Source organism: Caenorhabditis briggsae (assembly GCF_000004555.2).
Source record: "Caenorhabditis briggsae complete genome, chrII, whole genome shotgun sequence".
In the NCBI taxonomy this organism is placed as follows: domain Eukaryota; kingdom Metazoa; phylum Nematoda; class Chromadorea; order Rhabditida; family Rhabditidae; genus Caenorhabditis; species Caenorhabditis briggsae.
Genome location: NC_013486.2, coordinates 1,612,211 through 1,630,104, shown reverse-complemented (window position 1 = coordinate 1,630,104; position 17,894 = coordinate 1,612,211). Strand labels below are relative to the sequence as shown.

Below are 17,894 nucleotides of genomic sequence, written 5' to 3'. Positions count from 1 at the left end.
GTTTTGAAGAGACGCAGACAACGAGACACCTCTAACCGCCTGCATCTGAAGCTAGAGTTTCTCGTTTTCTGCGTCTCTCGCCTCCTAAACTTTGAAACGCTGTATTTCAGCTTCTAGATGAGCTAGAGAGTTGGTTTCTGAACAGACTTAAATAGGAAATATAGTTAAAAAAAGGAAACAAAGGAACTTAACTTAAAAAAGGAACTTAGGAAATATAGTTTATTTAATGATTTAAAAACGAAAAACAGAACAAATTAATTTATACAGATCGACTTTTGAAAACTACAGTAGCCACGGTAGCAGGAGAACTCCTCTTGAACATTTGTTGTAGTTTTTTGCGCATCTGAAAACGTACTTTTTTTCGAAGAAACTGAAACTGAAAAAAAATCATTACCGGAGAGCTGAAAAAGTACAGTAACCAAGGTTGAACAAGTGTCAAACCATCACTAACAAATGGGCGAATAATTGAAAGATACGGTAGATAATCGGAATGCTCGAAAGTGAGCATTCCGATGCTTAGAAAATTCCCAATCACTTGGATAATCAAAGTGATTGAGGTGATTTCGAGGAAATTGGATTCTGGAAAAAAACAGTTCAAGAATTTGAGAATTCAAAATTTCAATTTTCAAAATTTCAGATTTTTTGGAGTTTCAGATTTTTTGGAGTTTCAGATTTTCTGAAACTTCTAGTTTTTAGAAACTTCAGATTTTTTGAATTTCAGCATTTCAAGATTTCTTGAAACTGAATTTCCAGCAATGCTGATATTCTGAAGACTCTGAAATCCGAAAAAAAACTTTTTCAGACAAATATCTTCCAATGGCTTTTATATTTTCAACTGGCTATCAAATGGCATTTATGCAATACGGAATGACCACAATTATCACTCTGAACCGTCTTACTGTACTTTTGAATTTCACATTTTTTGAACCAGTGAGTTAATTTTGTTTTTGGAAATTTTCAATTTTTCGAAACATCCTTTTCAAAAATCATTAAAAATCTAGAAAAAAAAGATAATTATTTTTGAAAATTTTCAAAAAACAATTTTTTTTTTGAATTTTTGGATTTTTCAGATCTGGAAGAAATACAGTTGGCTATTAGTTATTTTCCTCATCTTTCTTCCATTTTTGAGCACAAAAGTTGCTCTGAATTATGATTCCAAATTCTCATATCAGAACTCGACGGATTATTTTTTACTGACTTCTGGAATGCCAGTTTGGGAAATTTACTCAATTTTAATTCCATTTATGATAGTTACCATAGTTACTAGTTTGGCGGCTAATTTGTCTAGTTTCGTTTTTGTCAAACATCGAAAATTGGTGATGGCTTATAAAGCAGGTAAGCTATCTGAAGATTTGAAAACCTGAAAAATATTTAAATCTGGAAGACGTTAAACAATCAGAAAATCAGAAAACTAAAAATTTTAAAAATCTGTTAATTGTGAGAATCTGAGAATCTCAGAATCTCAGAATTTCAGAATCTCAGAATTTCAGAATCTCAGAATTTCAGAATCTCAGAATTTCAGAATCTCAGAATTTCAGAATCTCAAAATCTCAGAAACTCAGAATCTCAGAATCTCAGAATCTCGGAATCTCAGAATCTCAGAATCTCAAAATCTCAGAATTTCAGAATCTCAGAATCTCAGAATTTCAGAATCTCAGAATTTCAGAATCTCAGAATCTCAGAATCTCAGAATCTCAGAATTCCAGAATCTCAGAATTTCAGAATTTCAGAATTTCAGAATCTCAGAATTTCAGAATCTCAGAATTTCAGAATCTCAAAATCTCAGAATCTCAGAATTTCAGAATCTCAGAATCTCAGAATCTCAGAATCTCAGAATCTCAAAATCTCAGAATTTCAGAATCTCAGAATCTCAGAATCTCAGAATCTCAGAATCTCGGAATCTCAGAATTTCAGAATTTCAGAATCTCAGAATCTCAGAATCTCAGAATCTCAGAATCTCAGAATCTCAGAATCTCAGAATCTCAGAATCTCAGAATTTCAGAATCTCAGAATCTATGAAAACCTGAAATTTTCGAAAATCTCGAAACCTGAATATCCCGATTATTTGGAAAGCCAGAAAATCAGGAAATCTGAAATTTTTGATTCAAACTTAAAGATTTTCCGAAATATTGAAAATTTTGAAAATTGTGAAAACCTGAAAATTTGAAGTTTCGATTTTCTTAGAAATCTGAAAATCCTTCTAAATATTTTAAATTTTCTGAAAATTGAAATTTTGAATTCTCAAATTCTTGAACTGTTTTTTTCCAGAATCCAATTTCCTCGAAATCACCTCAATCCTTTGATTATCCAAGTGATTGGGAATTTTCTAAGCATCGGAATGCTCACTTTCGAGCATTCCGATTATCTACCGTATCTTTCAATTATTCGCCCATTTGTTAGTGATGGTTTGACACTTGTTCAACCTTGGTTACTGTACTTTTTCAGCTCTCCGGTAATGATTTTTTTTCAGTTTCAGTTTCTTCGAAAAAAAGTACGTTTTCAGATGCGCAAAAAACTACAACAAATGTTCAAGAGGAGTTCTCCTGCTACCGTGGCTACTGTAGTTTTCAAAAGTCGATCTGTATAAATTAATTTGTTCTGTTTTTCGTTTTTAAATCATTAAATAAACTATATTTCCTAAGTTCCTTTTTTAAGTTAAGTTCCTTTGTTTCCTTTTTTTAACTATATTTCCTATTTAAGTCTGTTCAGAAACCAACTCTCTAGCTCATCTAGAAGCTGAAATACAGCGTTTCAAAGTTTAGGAGGCGAGAGACGCAGAAAACGAGAAACTCTAGCTTCAGATGCAGGCGGTTAGAGGTGTCTCGTTGTCTGCGTCTCTTCAAAACTTCAAATGGCTGGAACTTGACTTCTAGGTGGGCTAGGACGATGCAAACTAGACAGTTTTCGTGAAAAATAGTTGTTTCTAAGTATTTGGTTATTTTTTGATTTTTTCAAAATTTCGAAAAAATTTTGAAAAGGCGTACCATTTGGTGAAATTTGAAATTTCAAAGTTTTCTATGAAAGAAAAAACCAGCTTTCTAGCTCGTCTAGCTCGAAATACAGCGCTTCGAAGTTTAGGAGGCTAGAGACGCAGACGACGAGACACTCTAACTGTCTGCGTCTCTCTGAAACTTCAAACTGGTGTATCTTGGCTTCTAGAAGAGCTAGAAGAGCTAGGTCATTTTGATAACTTCGGAGCTGTGATGCATGTCAATGAGAAACTAGTAATTTTTTCTAATTTTTCGAAATTTGAACTTTCTAGGTCCCAGATCTCTCCAACTGTATCTTGGCTTTCAGATTAACTAGAAATTTGATTTTTTGAAATTTCTGTGGATTTTCTGATTTCTCCCCTATTCAGGAACATTTTGGTACAAAAAAACAGGTTTCTAGCTTGTCTAGAACCCGAGATATTGTCATTTGAAGTTAGGAGGTAAGAGACGCAGACAACGAGACACACTGCGTCTCTAACCTCCAAAACTTCAAATTACTGTATCTCGGCTGCCAAATAACCGATTTCTCTGGTTTTTGAACAGAAATTACTAGAATTTTTCCAGGAATGCACTATCAACAGCTTCTGTGAGAACAAGGTCATGACCAATCGTGAGGAAGCGGCTAAGGCGGACAAGATAAAAAGGAGCGAAGAAGAGTGAATTGGAATAACTAGAATAAAGTTTTGACTAATGAAGTTTTTTTAATTCTGTGATAATTCTGCTGTCTGAGAATATGCGCTCAAAAAACTGCTTGATTGCTTTTTTTGGGATGCTTTTACAATCATTTTGGTCCGAAAACCAGCTTTCTAGCGCTTCTAGGAGCCGAGATATGGCTTCTTGAAGTTTGGGAGGTCAGAGACACAGTGTGTCTCGTAGTCTGCGTCTCTAGCCTCCTAAACTTCAAAACGCTGTGTCTCGGCTCCCAGTGGAGCTAAAGAACTGGTTTTTGGACCAAAATAGAGGACTTGGTCTATATTTTCTTATATACAACAAAATCTAGTGTCATAATTAGATACATTTATTCATACAAAATAATTTCAAAGCAATAATCATCAATAATCGAGTTATAGACTTTAGTTGTGGTCCGAAACATCCATTGCGATTTGCTTGGAACGCACCACTCGCACTGTGACTGGTTGAGGGATTTCCGTGTTGTCATTGATGAAGTTTATGAGTTTTTGTTGAAGTGCTGATTGCAGAACTGAACTTCTTCACATTTTAGGTCATAAAACGCTTCTCCACTCTCCGCATTCTTAGTCTTAATGCACATAGACAAATGTTCCACTTCCGGTATCGTGATTTTGCTGCCATAGGCCCACCATTGATAGTCGGCTCTATCTCCAAACAAATCGCGAAAACAAATGTGTACCCCTTTGATTAATAATTTGTTCTCACAATTTGCATATATCGGGTGTTGACTATTATAAGACATAATAGGTATATTCTTTTCCACAACAGTATCCCATCTTCACCATCATTTCCTTCTGTCTCTTCTAAAATTGATTTGAGCTCTTTTTTTTAAGCTGTGGAGCTTCCAAATTGGTAAGAGCTATCTAGATTACGTCCCGTTGGCGATGGTGAAGCGATTCGTCTGGAAATAATTTTTTTTTTAGGATTAAAAATATATATTAAAAGTCTTACCGTTTTCGTTTTCTCTTTCTGGCTACTCTTTTGGCTACGAAGCAATTTTGAAGACATTGAGATCCCCTTGAATCGACGAAGGGCAATCCGAAGAAAAATATGATAGAGAGAATAATCAGAAGAATCGATAAAAGGTCTAGGATCCCAATCGGGGTTCCATTAGAAATGGCTGGTCTAAACCATTCTAGAATGTTCCGGAGACATCGGATGTTCAATGATTTGGCTGGCGCCTTATATATTGGCTGTGCGGGGGTGGGTGCTCCTGGGAAACATGTGAAGAAGGGCCCTCTAGACATCTCGATTTGTTTATGACACTATAACAAATCTGACATGACACTATAATTACAGTAGTCTTACGACTTCACCTGTCAATCATTTTGGAGTCAAGGAGGGCATGGGATATGACTTCTGGGGTGATTAGTGATGATTTGAAGAGTCAAGAAGAGACACGAAGACATTTAAGGAATTAAAGATCTTACAAGCTTCCGGATCGCGCTTTGAAGTTCAGATGTCTGCGTTTCTCTTGCCCAGCGAGAGACGCAGCGTGTCTCGTTGTCTGCTTCTCTCGCATCCTAAACTTCAAACGGCTGTATCTCGGGTCCCAGACGAGCTAAAGAGTTGGTTTATTGACAGAAGTGGAGGAACTAATGTATATTTTATGAAAATGTATTGCAACATAATAAAACAATATTTATACAGGACTGACTCGAACATTTATGGTAGAGCTGTGAGTTGGTATTGGAGAAGATGTGGAGAAGATTCCAATGATCCTAGCTGAAAATTTTGGTAGTTTTTGGGCTCATTTTGCTTGCTCAGACAGATATTAAACTCACATTTAATAATCCTACTGTACTCGGACACGACCATCATAAAAACAATGGAATCAATGGCAGGATAGACACTGAAAATTTGATTTAATTTGATAACCATCCGGATTTTATAACCATCCGGAAATTTGATAACCATCCGGATTTTAGGCGAATCGGAAAATCGAAAATCGGTGATAAAAGGGGACCAAAAAAGATGGGACCAGCTGGAAGGATGAAAATGAATGTTGGAATTAAAGTTTGAAGAATTAATGCAAGAAATATTTGATTCTGAAGTCGAGAATATGTTGTCGAGTACTCGGAAAGTTTCTTTTTTAATTGAAAATGCATTTTGATTGCAAAAAGTACAATTATCAAATAATGAAAGCCCAGGATAAATACGGCTTGTGCCAGGAAACACAGATTTTTCCAGCGAAGCGATCCATCCAAATTCTGGAATTTTTAGAAACGTCTTTGGGGTTTTTTGATTTTTGTATTTGATTTTTGTAGCCCAAAAGGTTCCATTTTTCCAAAAAGTTTTGAGCATTTAATATTTAAATTTCAGAGTTTTCAAGAAAGTTCTGTTGTTTTCTGAGCTGAAAATCTGCTGAAAATCTTGATTTTTCAGTAATTTCTAAACCTGAAATATGGGTTTTTGAGATTTTTGAAAACTCTTTAATTCTGTCATTTTTTGGCAATATGTATCTGGAAATTTGAAAACTCACATATGAAACTGAGATAAAACGGGGAACATTTGAAATTTCCAGACCGTGACTGGAAAACATTTCCGCTCTGAAAAAAGAGTTTTCTGAAAATGTGATTTTTTGAAAATACTGAATTTCTGGAATTTCTGGAATTTTGAAATTTCTAAAATATTCGAAACTTGGGTTCTAGAATTTTCCAAATTTCAAGTTTTTTAAGCTTTCAAAAATTCGAATTTCAGAATATCCAATAGTTTAAAAAACAATTTTTGAAAAAAAGCACTTTTTGGAAAATTGCAAAAAATAAAAAATTTTAGGTTTTTCAAAAACTGGTATTTTTTAATTCATTTTCATGCACTCTTCTAGCAGAATTTGAATTTTATCGAGTTGATAAAATAAAAAATAAAAAATTTTTTTTAAACTTTGATTTTTCTATAATTTCAGACTTTCCCAGTTTTCATCTTTCTATTTTCAAATTCTTAGAAAATGCTATTTTTCACAAAATCTGCTCATTTTTACACATTTCTGTGTAGTTTTCATCTTTCTAGCTCTTTTAGAAGCCGAGATACAGCTATTTGAAGTTTAAGAGAGACGCAGACAGTTAGAGTGTCTCGTTGTCTGCGTTTCTCACCTTCTAAACTTCAAAAGGCTATATCTCGGCTGCCAGAAGAGCTAAAAGTTCGTTATTTTACAGAAATTTCTGAAATTTTAAGCTCCATCAAATGGATGGTACGCCTTTTAAAAAAATTTCAAAAATATGAAAAAAAATGAAAAAATTTTCAAATTCATAGAAAAGGCTTTTTTCACAAAATCTGTTTATTTTTACACATTTCTGTCTAGTTTTCATCTTTCTAGCTCATGTATTAGCCGAGATACAGCCATTTAAAGTTAAGGAGAGACGCAGATAGTCAGAGTCACAGACGCAGGGTGTCTCGCCGTCTGCGTCTCTCTAAAACTTCAAATAGTCATAACTCTGCTGAGAATTGAGCTAGAAATGTCATTCTTTTTGTGAAATGGATCATTTTTAATTTCTAATCTGACAATCTAGAAATCAAAACCTTGGATTTCCCTAAAAATTAAGAAAAAAGATTCCAACCTCACATAACTATCCGCAAAATCATCCGTTTGACAGAATAAATAAAGCGATATAAAATAAATAAACCAGGGAATCCAAGGATAAATAATCCATATAACAATCCCCTTTCCCTCGAATTTTTTTGATATTTTTGAATGAAAAAGTGCCAAAAACCGGTAGAAAAATTGAATAGCCATTAAAGAAATGATCAATCCAACGAATCCGGCGTAAAAAGCCAGTGTGAACTGCATAAACTTCTGGGATACTGTAGTTCGAAAGCTAAAGAAAACTATCGAACTATTGAAATTGTGCATGAAAGGCTGAGCAATGAGCTCGGAGCCCGAGAAAATTTGTCCGATGAAATTTAAAAATGCGATCATTTTTTTGTAGGTATTATCGATTTTTTTCGTATGGAAGAGTGTCAGGTAGATCAAAAAATTGTTGGTGAAAATCGCTGTGAAGAATGCGATCTTTGAGATGATCAGAGAATATTCGAAGTTTTGCATTTTAGAAAGATTTTCAGATTTTCAGAATGACGAAATAATATATTTCGTTGAATACAATTTTTTAGAAGATACAATTTTTTTTTCTCAACAAAGGAAATGAGAAAATTGTCTGAAAACAAAAAAAACGACAGATTTGACTATAATGAATCTAGAAAAGTCAGAAAATCGTCACTGAAAACCTGAAAATTATAAAATTTCGACTTTCTTTGAAGCTTTAAAGTTATCAAAATTCTTCAACAAATTTTTAAAGAGTTTTCTGAAAATCTGAAAATCTGCAATTTTTGATTTTGGTGACTTTCGGATTAGCAATCAACAATGACACATTTTACAAAAAGAATGAGCTTTCTAGCTCAATTTTCAGCCGAGTTTTGACCATATGAAGTTTTGGAGAGACCCAGATGACGAGACTCTCTAACCTCAATGAGAGACGCAGAGTGTCTAGTTGTCTGCGTCTATAGCCTCCAAAACTTCAAATGGCTGTATCTCGGCTTCTAGATGTGCTATGAAAGTGATTTTTGATGCAAAATGATTCTTAAGAAACTAGAAAAACAGTAATTTTAGAAAAAAAATTAATTATTTTCAAATAATCGAAATTTTCAAAATTTTCTGAAAATCGCTATTTTGTTTGCAAACAAAAAATGAACAAAATTACACACCTTTTACAAAAAGAATGAGCTTTCTAGCTCAATTTTCAGCCGAGTTATGGTCATTTGAAGTTTACGAGAGACGCAGACAACGAGACACTCTAACTTCGTGAGAGACGCAGAGTGTCTCGTTGTCTGCGTCTCTAGCCTCTAAAACTTCAAATGGCTGTATCTCGGCTTCTGGATATGCTAGAAAGATAATTTTTGGACAGTTTTGGAGCTCTAGACCTATTTTTTTTTTCGGAAATTCAAAAATAACAAAAAAGTTAAGCAAATTTATTTCGAAATCTTCAGAAAAATGATCACAACACTTGTCTCGATCTAACATCAATAGTGAAACTTTGCGCTGAAAACTGTACATTCGGTTTGAAAACGCCCACCACTCGATCTGAAATTGTTCAGAGGATTACCGTAGTTTCGGCTACACAGTTTGTTTTTACTTGTAGCACTCCTCTTGTATTCCTTCACAACCACCATAAAAACAATGGAATCAATGGCAGGATAGACACTGAAAATCGAGCATAACCATCCGGATTTTAGGCGAATCGGAAAATCGAAAATCGGTGATAAAAGGGGACCAAAAAAGATGGGACCAGCTGGAAGGATGAAAATGAATGTTGGAATTAAAGTTTGAAGAATTAATGCAAGAAATATTTGATTTTGAAGTCGAGAATATGTTGTCGAGTACTCGGAAAGTTTCTTTTTTAATTGAAAATGCATTTTGATTGCAAAAAGTACAATTATCAAATAATGAAAGCCCAGGATAAATACGGCTTGTGCCAGGAAACACAGATTTTTCCAGCGAATCGATCCATCCAAATTCTGGAATTCTCTAAGAATGACAACCTGCTGAACATTTGTATTTTTCTATATTCTCTAGCCTTTCTGGCAATCAGGAGGACTTTTGTCCCGAAAGTTTCTGTTAGAATTTCAACTCACATATGAAAGAATAACAAATCGAGGAACCGTGGAAACGTCCAAGCCATAGCTGAACTGGAATTCGGTCCTGAAAAAGAGAAGTTTTCAAAAATCTTCTGAAAATACTCAAAATTCGCTAAAAATCTATTTAAAAAACAACGTTTCTAGCTCTTCTAGAAGCCGAGATACAGCCACTTGAAGTTTAGGAGAGACGCATACAGTTAGAGTGTCTCGTTGTCTGCGTATCTCGGGTTCTAAAAATGCTAGAAGATTTGTTTTTTTACAAAAAACTTTGAAATTTTAAGCTCCATTGAATGGTACACCTTTTTTTAAATGTTGGAAAATATGACAAAATCAAAAAATTTACAAACTCTTAGAAAAAGCTTTTTTTCACAAAACCTGCTTATTTTACACATTTCTGTCTAGTTTTCATCTTTCTAGCTCATCTAGGAGCCGAACTATGGTCATTTGAAGTTTAGGAGAGACGCAGACAGTCAGAGCGTCTCGCTGTCTGTATCTCTCACCGTCTAAACGTCAAAAGGCTATATCTCGGGTTCTAGAAATGCTAGAAGTTTCGTTTTTTAACAAAAATTTCTGAAATTTTTAGTTTCATCAAATGGCATGCATTTTTAAAAAATGTTAGAAAATATGAAAAAATCAAAGAATTTTCAAATTCTTAGATTCATAGAAAAGGCTTTTTTCACAAAATCTGTTTATTTTTACACATTTCTGTCTAGTTTTCATCTTTTTAGCTCTTCTAGAAGCCGAGATACAGCTATTTGAAGTTTAGGAGAGACGCAGACAGTTAGAGTCAGAGACGCAGGGTGTCTCGCCGTCTGCGTCTCTCTAAAATTTCAAATGGCCATAACTCTGCTGAGAATTGTGCTAGAAAAGTCATTCTTTTTGCGAAATGTGTCATTTCTCATTTGTCATTCAATTTGAAAATCTAAAAATCTCGTCATTCAATTTGAAAATCTAAAAATCCAAAACCTTGGATTTCCCTAAAAATTAAGAAAAAAGATTCCAACCTCAAATAACTATCCGCATAATGATCGGGTAAGCAGAACAAATAAAACGAGGAATAATACAGTATTCCCGGAATCGCCGGGTACAGTATCCACAGTAGTCCCGATCCCTGCTCATACTTTTTCGAGTGTTCGGCTCGGCAACTAACCAAATATCGATACACAAATTGCGCGGCCATCAACGCCATCAACGCTTCACTCATGCCGGCGTAAAAGGCAATCGAGAATTGGAAGAATTTCTGGGATACTGTAGTTCGGAGACTAAAGAACACCATGGACTCATTGAAGTTGTGCATGAACGGTTTCGCAATCAATTCCCAACCGGAGAACAGAATTCCCAGCATTGCATAGAACGACACCATCGTTTTATAGATGGCATCGATTTTTCGGACGTGGCACAAAGTGATGTAGATCAAAAACGAGTTGGCGAAGACTGCCAAAAAGAAGCCGAATTTAGTGATGAGAAATGAGATCTCGTAGGATTGCATTTTATCGATTTTTGATGGAAGGGAAGCTTGTGACAGGCACAAAATGAAGGTTCTGCTGAAAACTAGAAAAACATTTTGGTGCGGAAATTAGTCTGTAGTAGTTGATGACTTCCTGTCTAGAATAGGGTCAGATGACGTCCCTAGAAATGGGAGAAAAAAAACAAGTATGACTTCTGGGTAATGGTGATTAATATGATATCCGGCCTAGGAGATGTTTTCTGAAGATGATCAATGAGATTCGGACTAAGCTGAAAACACCGAAAATTACACATTTCGGTGAAAATTTGAGGTTTCTAGCTTCGTTTTGAGCCGAGATATACTAGTTGAGAAGAGACGCAGACAACGAGACACTCTAACTGTCTGCGTCTTCGCTCTGGCGACACCAAAAGCTAGAGTGTCTCGTCGTCTGCGTCTCTCACCTTAAAAGTTTGAAATGGCTGTATCTCGGCTCCTAGAAGACCTAGAAGGTTGGAATTTGGACAGAAATGAGGGAAATTAAATTTCCTCTATAAATTTTATGAATTTGTGGAAAAAGATTTTTCAAAAATGTGAAAAATTCAAAAACGAGTTTCCAGGTACGTTCAGTTTTTAGATTTAGAAAATATATAAATCAAAATAAACATTTTGGTCCAAAAACCACATTTCTAGCTCATCTAGAAGATGATATATATGGTTCCGAAATTTCGACGGTGAGAGACGCAGACAACGAGACACTCTAACCGTCTGCGTCTTCTCTCTGGCGACACCAAAAGCTAGAGTGTCTCGTCGTCTGCGACTCTTCAAAACGTCAAATGGCTATATCTCAGCTCCCAAATGAGCAGGAAATGTGAAAATTAGACGGAATTGTGTGAAAATTAGCGGTTTTTTTTTTGAAAAATAATGTTTTCTGAAAATTTGAAAATTTTCGATTTTTCTATTTTTGTCATATTCCCCAAAATTCTCAAAAAAAAATTATACCATTACATAAAGCTTAATATTTCAACAATTTCTGTGAAAAAAAAGGGTCTTCTAGCCCTTCTGTAAGCCGAGATACGGTCATTTGAAGTTTTGAAGAGACGCAGACAACGAGACACTCTAACCGTCTGCGTCTTCTCTCTGGCGACACCAAAAGCTAGAGTGTCTCGTCGTCTGCGTCTCTCACTTTAAAAGTTTAAAATGGCTGTTTCTCGGGTCCTAGAAGACCTAGAAGGTTGGAATTCGGACAGAAATGAGGGAAATTAAATTTTCTCTATAAATTTCATTAATTTGTGGAAAAAGATTTTTCAAAAATGTGAAAAATTCAAAAACGAGTTTCCAGGTACGTTCAGTTTTTAGATTTAGAAAATATATTGTTGCAGACTATGCAAACCTTCATTAGTTTTATAAGTTTAATATCCGCCTTAGTTTGATCTACCCAAAGTAGGCGCGCGCAATAACCACTGTTTGTGCTAATTGTCATCACGCGCGTAACTATTTGTTCCCTTGGTCAGAACTCCTAGATAAAGGGGCTGATCATTCTGATACTCTCTCTCTCCTGCCCCAAAGTATTCTGTTGTCCCCTATTCACTGAATAAAGTCCTTATTCATCTACTACTCACATACTGTCTGGCTGGTGGTTCACACAATGCCGCCACCAGGAGACACAACAACTGGCGATCAGGCTACGGAATTGGCGGATCTCACGAAACAAATCGGTTTGCTAGTCAACGTCTTCGCAAAACTCGCTCAAGCACCGGCAAACGCTCCGTTGACAACTACACCCACCAGTGGACACAATCTTCTAGTGGAATCGATATCAAAACGGATTCCAATCTTCACCTATGATCCAGACGACGACCAAACCTTCGACACGTGGTACGCTCGATATGAGGATGTCCTGACTAAGGATGGTGAATCTCTAGAAGAAGGTGAGAAATCAAGGGTAATTCTGTCCAAACTTAGCTCGAAAGAGTACTCTCACTTCACAAATCGTATCCTACCGAAACTCCCGAACGAGCTCAACTTTGCGGAGCTCATCAGCAAACTTCGAGAGACATTCAAATCGACATCATCGATTTTCCGGAAACGCCAAGATTTCCTCCGCACGGAATATTTTGGAGGAGCAATTGAGGAGTATACTGGACAGGTCCTCAGAAAATTCACATCCTCCGAATTCAAGAAGATGACTGATGATCAAGTATGCTGTATGGTCTGGATAAATGGATTACGAGATAACATTTACTCCGACATCCGAACAAAGGCTCTCCAAGTTATGGAAGCAAAACCAGAATGTACACTGTTAGAATTGGAGCAGAATATCAAACGGCTTCTGGATGTGCGAACTGACTCCAAAAGCGTATGCAAACTGGAACCAAAGGCATCAGAGATCAACGCCATAAGCACAAAGGAAACCAAGAGGGATAAACCGCAGAAGGCTCCACCGTCACCATGCTACAAATGCGGCGGTAATCACTGGGCAAAGGAGTGCCAAAAGCAGGTCACATGTCATCTATGTAAAAAAGATGGTCATATCGCAAAATTTTGCAGAACCAAAAAGCGAGAAACAGATCAAAAAGGCAAAAACAACAGGATCAAGTCGGTGATGGTTAGAAGCGCATCCACTTTCGAACCATCTCGTATCTACCGTATCGTCACAATCAATGGAACAAAAATCCAGATGCAGATGGATACGGGAGCCGACGTCACTTTGATCAGTACAAAAGATTGGAATCGACTGGGTCGCCCTCAACTACAAGCACCCACAATCCAAGTCAAATCAGCAAATCATCAACCGATAAAGGTCAGAGGATCTTTCCAATGCAATTTCGTCATAAACGGAAACGTTGCTTCGGGACAAGCACATGTCGCCGAAACGGGTACACTCCTCGGAACCGACTGGATCTCCAAGGATCCTACGCTCTGGAAAACCCTAAATCAACAAATCTGCGCAGTAAGTTCCGATGTTGGATCAGCATGCGACTACCTGGACAACACCCGCGAACAACTGAAGTCAAATTTGGAAAAGGAATTCAACAATGTCTTCCAACCAGGGCTCGGTAAATGTACCAAAACTAAAGCTTCTATTCTGCTGAAACCAGGGGCACAACCAGTGTTCCGTAAAGCACGACCAGTCCCATTCGCAGCATTGACCACAGTATCAGAGGAGTTGGAACGTCTACAGCAGTCAGGTGTTATCTCTCCAGTGGATCATTCGGAATGGGCAGCGCCGATAGTTCTTGTCAAAAAGAAGAATGAATCGATTCGGATGTGCTCAGATTTCTCTACCGGGCTCAACGATTCAATCCAACAGCATCAGCATCCCTTGCCAACTGCAGACGACATATTCGCTACTTTAAACGGTGGGAAGTATTTTTCTCAAATAGATTTGGCCGAAGCCTATTTACAGATTGAAATCGACGAACAAGCCAAACAGATGCTCTGTATCAATACACATCGAGGCTTGTTCAGCTACAATCGACAGCCATTCGGGGTCAAATCTGCTCCAGGATGTTTTCAACAAGTCATGGATGCAATGATCACTGGACTGGACGGAGCCGCGGCCTACCTTGATGACATCATCATAACCGGGTCGACAATCGAAGAGCACAATTCACGACTGAAATCAGTGTTCAAGCGAATCGACGACTATGGATTCCGCGTCAAACTGGAAAAATGCACATTCCTAATGCCGAGAATCACATTCCTCGGATTCTGCATCGACAAAGATGGCAGACGACCGGATCCCGAAAAGGTGACTGCGATTCAGCAGATGCCTGAACCGAAAAACGACAGTCAAGTCCGCTCATTTCTAGGACTCATACAGTTCTACGGCACCTTCATTAAGGAATTATTCAAATTCCGTCCACCACTGGATGCATTAACTAAGAAGGATGCTGAATTCAAATGGACTTCTGAATGCCAATCATCGTTTGACAACATTAAACAAATGCTCCAATCGGATCTTCTTCTCACACACTACGATCCGAAACTGCCAATAATAGTCGCTGCCGACGCTTGTCAATATGGGATCGGAGCAGTGATCTCTCATCGTTTTCCAAATGGGTCTGAAAAAGCCATATACCACATCAGTAAGGCTCTCACTGCACCACAGCGCAACTACAGTCAAATCGAAAAAGAAGCATTTGGACTCATCACGGCCGTCACGAAGTTCCACAAGTTTATTCATGGTCGACATTTCACACTGAAAACGGACCACAAGCCGCTCCTTTCGATCTACGGAGAGAAAAAAGGTATTCCTATTTACAGTGCAAATAGACTCCAACGTTGGGCCACAATCTTGCTCAATTACGACTTCACCATCGAGTACGTCAATACTCACGACTTTGGACAAGCTGATGCCCTCTCAAGACTCATTTCCGAACAAATCCAACAGAAGGAATGTGAAGATCGAGTCATTGCCCAAGTCGAAATGGACGTGATTACAAATCTAGTCAACACGTGTGAACAATTGCCGGTGACAGCTGAAATGGTCAAAGACTATTCCAAAAAGGATACACTTTTGGCAGAAGTGTACGAGTACACAACCTCAGGTTCGTGGCCAAATAATATTGATAAAAGCTCACAAATCGTTTTTTTTCACAACCGACGAGATCAACTATCCATCGTATCTGACTGTCTGATGTTCAACGATCGAATCGTCATCCCAGTATCACTCAGAGCCCGTGTGCTCAAAATGCTCCATCGTGCTCACACTGGAATGGTGAGAATGAAACAGTTGGCTCGAACTCTTGTTTACTGGCCGTCAATCGACAAAGACATTGAGAACATCGTCAGAAGCTGTGATCAGTGTGCGGCAGTGTCGAAGAATCCCATCAAGAACACTTTATGCTCTTGGCCTATTTCCACAAAGCCATGGCAACGTGTACACGTGGATTACGCCGGACCTGTCGAAGGAACCTATTATCTAGTAGTTGTTGATTCCTTCTCAAAATGGCCAGAAATTGTTCCAACCACATCCATTACATCAGCGGCAACCATCAACATTTTGCGAAAGATGTTTGCACAGTTCGGAGATCCGGAGACACTGGTGACCGATAATGGAACACAATTCACATCTGCTCAATTCCACGACTTCTGCAAAGACCGAGGAATCCAACACACTCGGTCCCCGCCATTCCATCCACAATCAAATGGACAGGCAGAACGTTTTGTGGATACCTTAAAAGGGCATTAGGCAAGTTAAAGGGGGAGGGAAATACAGATGCTTCCTTGTATCTTTTCCTTCAGAGCTATCGCTCTTCGCCTTGTACCGCCAGTCCAAATGGCTCATCACCCGCTGAGAACTTCATTGGCCAGAAGATCCGTACATTCCTGGATCAACTTCTCCCAACCGACCAACTTCCCCACTCGCACGACACAGAGATGGAGAAGCAGTTCAACAACCAGCATGGTGCACATTGTCGCAACTTCAACGTGGGAGATAAGGTTTATGTTAAAGACTACCGTAGCATAAATACTACCACTTGGATTCCAGGAACTATTCAACGTCGGATTGGGCGTACAATGTACCGCGTCACTGTGGAAAACAACAACTTCTGGATTAGACACACCAATCAACTGCGCCGTCGTGACACTCCAACTTCGTTCGATGTTCCACTCGACACTATGGACACAATGGACGCTATCGAGTGGACACCGTTGTCAACAACCTTGCCCGACCGTTCACCACCGACTCCAACGCCAATATTTCCTGGAAGTCCCACAGCACCATCTCCAAAACCCATCCGGAAATCTACACGTACCGTCAAACCACCACCAAAGTTCGTCATGAAGCCGAATAAGACATCGTATCATTAATCTAGGAATGCCCCAAACTTTAGTTTAAGAATTGTTAGTATTTCTAGGATCTCTTTTAGTCTAGTTCATTCTTTGTATGTTCATCATAGTTAAAAGGGGAGGTGTTGCAGACTATGCAAACCTTCATTAGTTTTATAAGTTTAATATCCGCCTTAGTTTGATCTACCCAAAGTAGGCGCGCGCAATAACCACTGTTTGTGCTAATTGTCATCACGCGCGTAACTATTTGTTCCCTTGGTCAGAACTTCTAGATAAAGGGGCTGATCATTCTGATACTCTCTCTCTCCTGCCCCAAAGTATTCTGTTGTCCCCTATTCACTGAATAAAGTCCTTATTCATCTACTACTCACATACTGTCTGGCTGGTGGTTCACACAATGCCGCCACCAGGAGACACAACATATATAAATTAAAATAAACATTTTGGTCTAAAAAACACATTTCTAGCTCATCTAGAAGCTGAGATACATGGTTTCAAAATTTTGACGGTGAGAGACGCAGACAACGAGACATTCTAACTGTCTGCGTCTTTCTGGCGGCAAAAGGCTGTATCTCGGGTTCTAGAAATGCTAGAAGGTTAATTATTTTACTGAAATTTCTGAAATTTTAATTATCAAATGGTACGCCTTTTTGAAAAAACTTCAAGAATATGAAAAAATCAAAAGATGTCCAAATTCTTAGAAAAATCTATTTTTCACAAAATGTGCTCATTTTTACACATTTCTGTCTAGTTTTCATCTTTCTAGCTCATCTAGAAGCCGAGATACAGCCATTTGAAGTTTAGGAGAGACGCAGACAGTTAGAGTCAGAGACGCATGCTGTCTCGCCGTCTGCGTCTCTCTAAAACTTCAAATGGCTATAACTTTGATGAAAATTGCGCTAGAAATTTCAAACTTTTTGTGAAATGTCCCTTTTTCGATTTCTAATATCTGAAAGTATAAAAATCTAAAATTTCATATTTTCGAATTCCAGAAAAAGAATCCATGCAACATTGATCAATGGAATATCAAATTTCAGTTCCTTTCATCTGGTTTTTTATGGGAATTGTGTTTTTTGTTTCTAGCGAATTTTGGGGATTATGCAAAATTCATTCAAATTTTGAAAAGAAAAAACATTTGACATTTTCGCCGCCCTATATAATAGATCTGAAAATTTCCAGACAAATACTGGAAACTATGAAATTCCAATTTTTCTTGGTAAGACTTATTTTGTTTCAAAAATCAGAATTGTTCGAAAAAGTACTGTTTCAGATCCTTCTGATCCTTCTGGTGGCGTACTGTACGTCTCAAGGAATCTCATGTACATCGGCAATAGGATGTCCAAGTG

General features: G+C 37.6%; 4 protein-coding genes across 4 annotated transcripts; 2 read left to right on the top strand and 2 right to left on the bottom strand.

Annotated features, from left to right (window-relative positions):
• Window positions 1–846: 846 nt before the first annotated feature.
• CBG18415 lies at window positions 847–2,592 on the top strand (the record flags this gene model as incomplete). Its single annotated transcript, XM_045241753.1, has 3 exons — window positions 847–930; window positions 1,071–1,335; window positions 2,504–2,592. The coding sequence occupies 3 exons, from the start codon at window positions 847–849 to the stop codon at window positions 2,590–2,592; spliced, it is 438 nt and encodes a 145-aa protein (XP_045096479.1).
• Window positions 2,593–5,322: 2,730 nt separating this feature from the next.
• CBG18412 lies at window positions 5,323–7,719 on the bottom strand (the record flags this gene model as incomplete). Its single annotated transcript, XM_045241752.1, has 4 exons — window positions 5,323–5,405; window positions 5,465–5,890; window positions 6,078–6,229; window positions 7,235–7,719. The coding sequence occupies 4 exons, from the start codon at window positions 7,717–7,719 to the stop codon at window positions 5,323–5,325; spliced, it is 1,146 nt and encodes a 381-aa protein (XP_045096478.1).
• Window positions 7,720–8,665: 946 nt separating this feature from the next.
• CBG18411 lies at window positions 8,666–10,794 on the bottom strand (the record flags this gene model as incomplete). The annotated part of the gene is made up of 4 exons (XM_045241751.1): window positions 8,666–8,751; window positions 8,804–9,185; window positions 9,303–9,369; window positions 10,310–10,794. The coding sequence occupies 4 exons, from the start codon at window positions 10,792–10,794 to the stop codon at window positions 8,666–8,668; spliced, it is 1,020 nt and encodes a 339-aa protein (XP_045096477.1).
• Window positions 10,795–12,397: 1,603 nt separating this feature from the next.
• Window positions 12,398–16,569, top strand: CBG26159 (the record flags this gene model as incomplete). Its single annotated transcript, XM_045241750.1, has 2 exons — window positions 12,398–15,829; window positions 16,000–16,569. The coding sequence occupies 2 exons, from the start codon at window positions 12,398–12,400 to the stop codon at window positions 16,567–16,569; spliced, it is 4,002 nt and encodes a 1,333-aa protein (XP_045100101.1).
• Window positions 16,570–17,894: the final 1,325 nt, after the last annotated feature.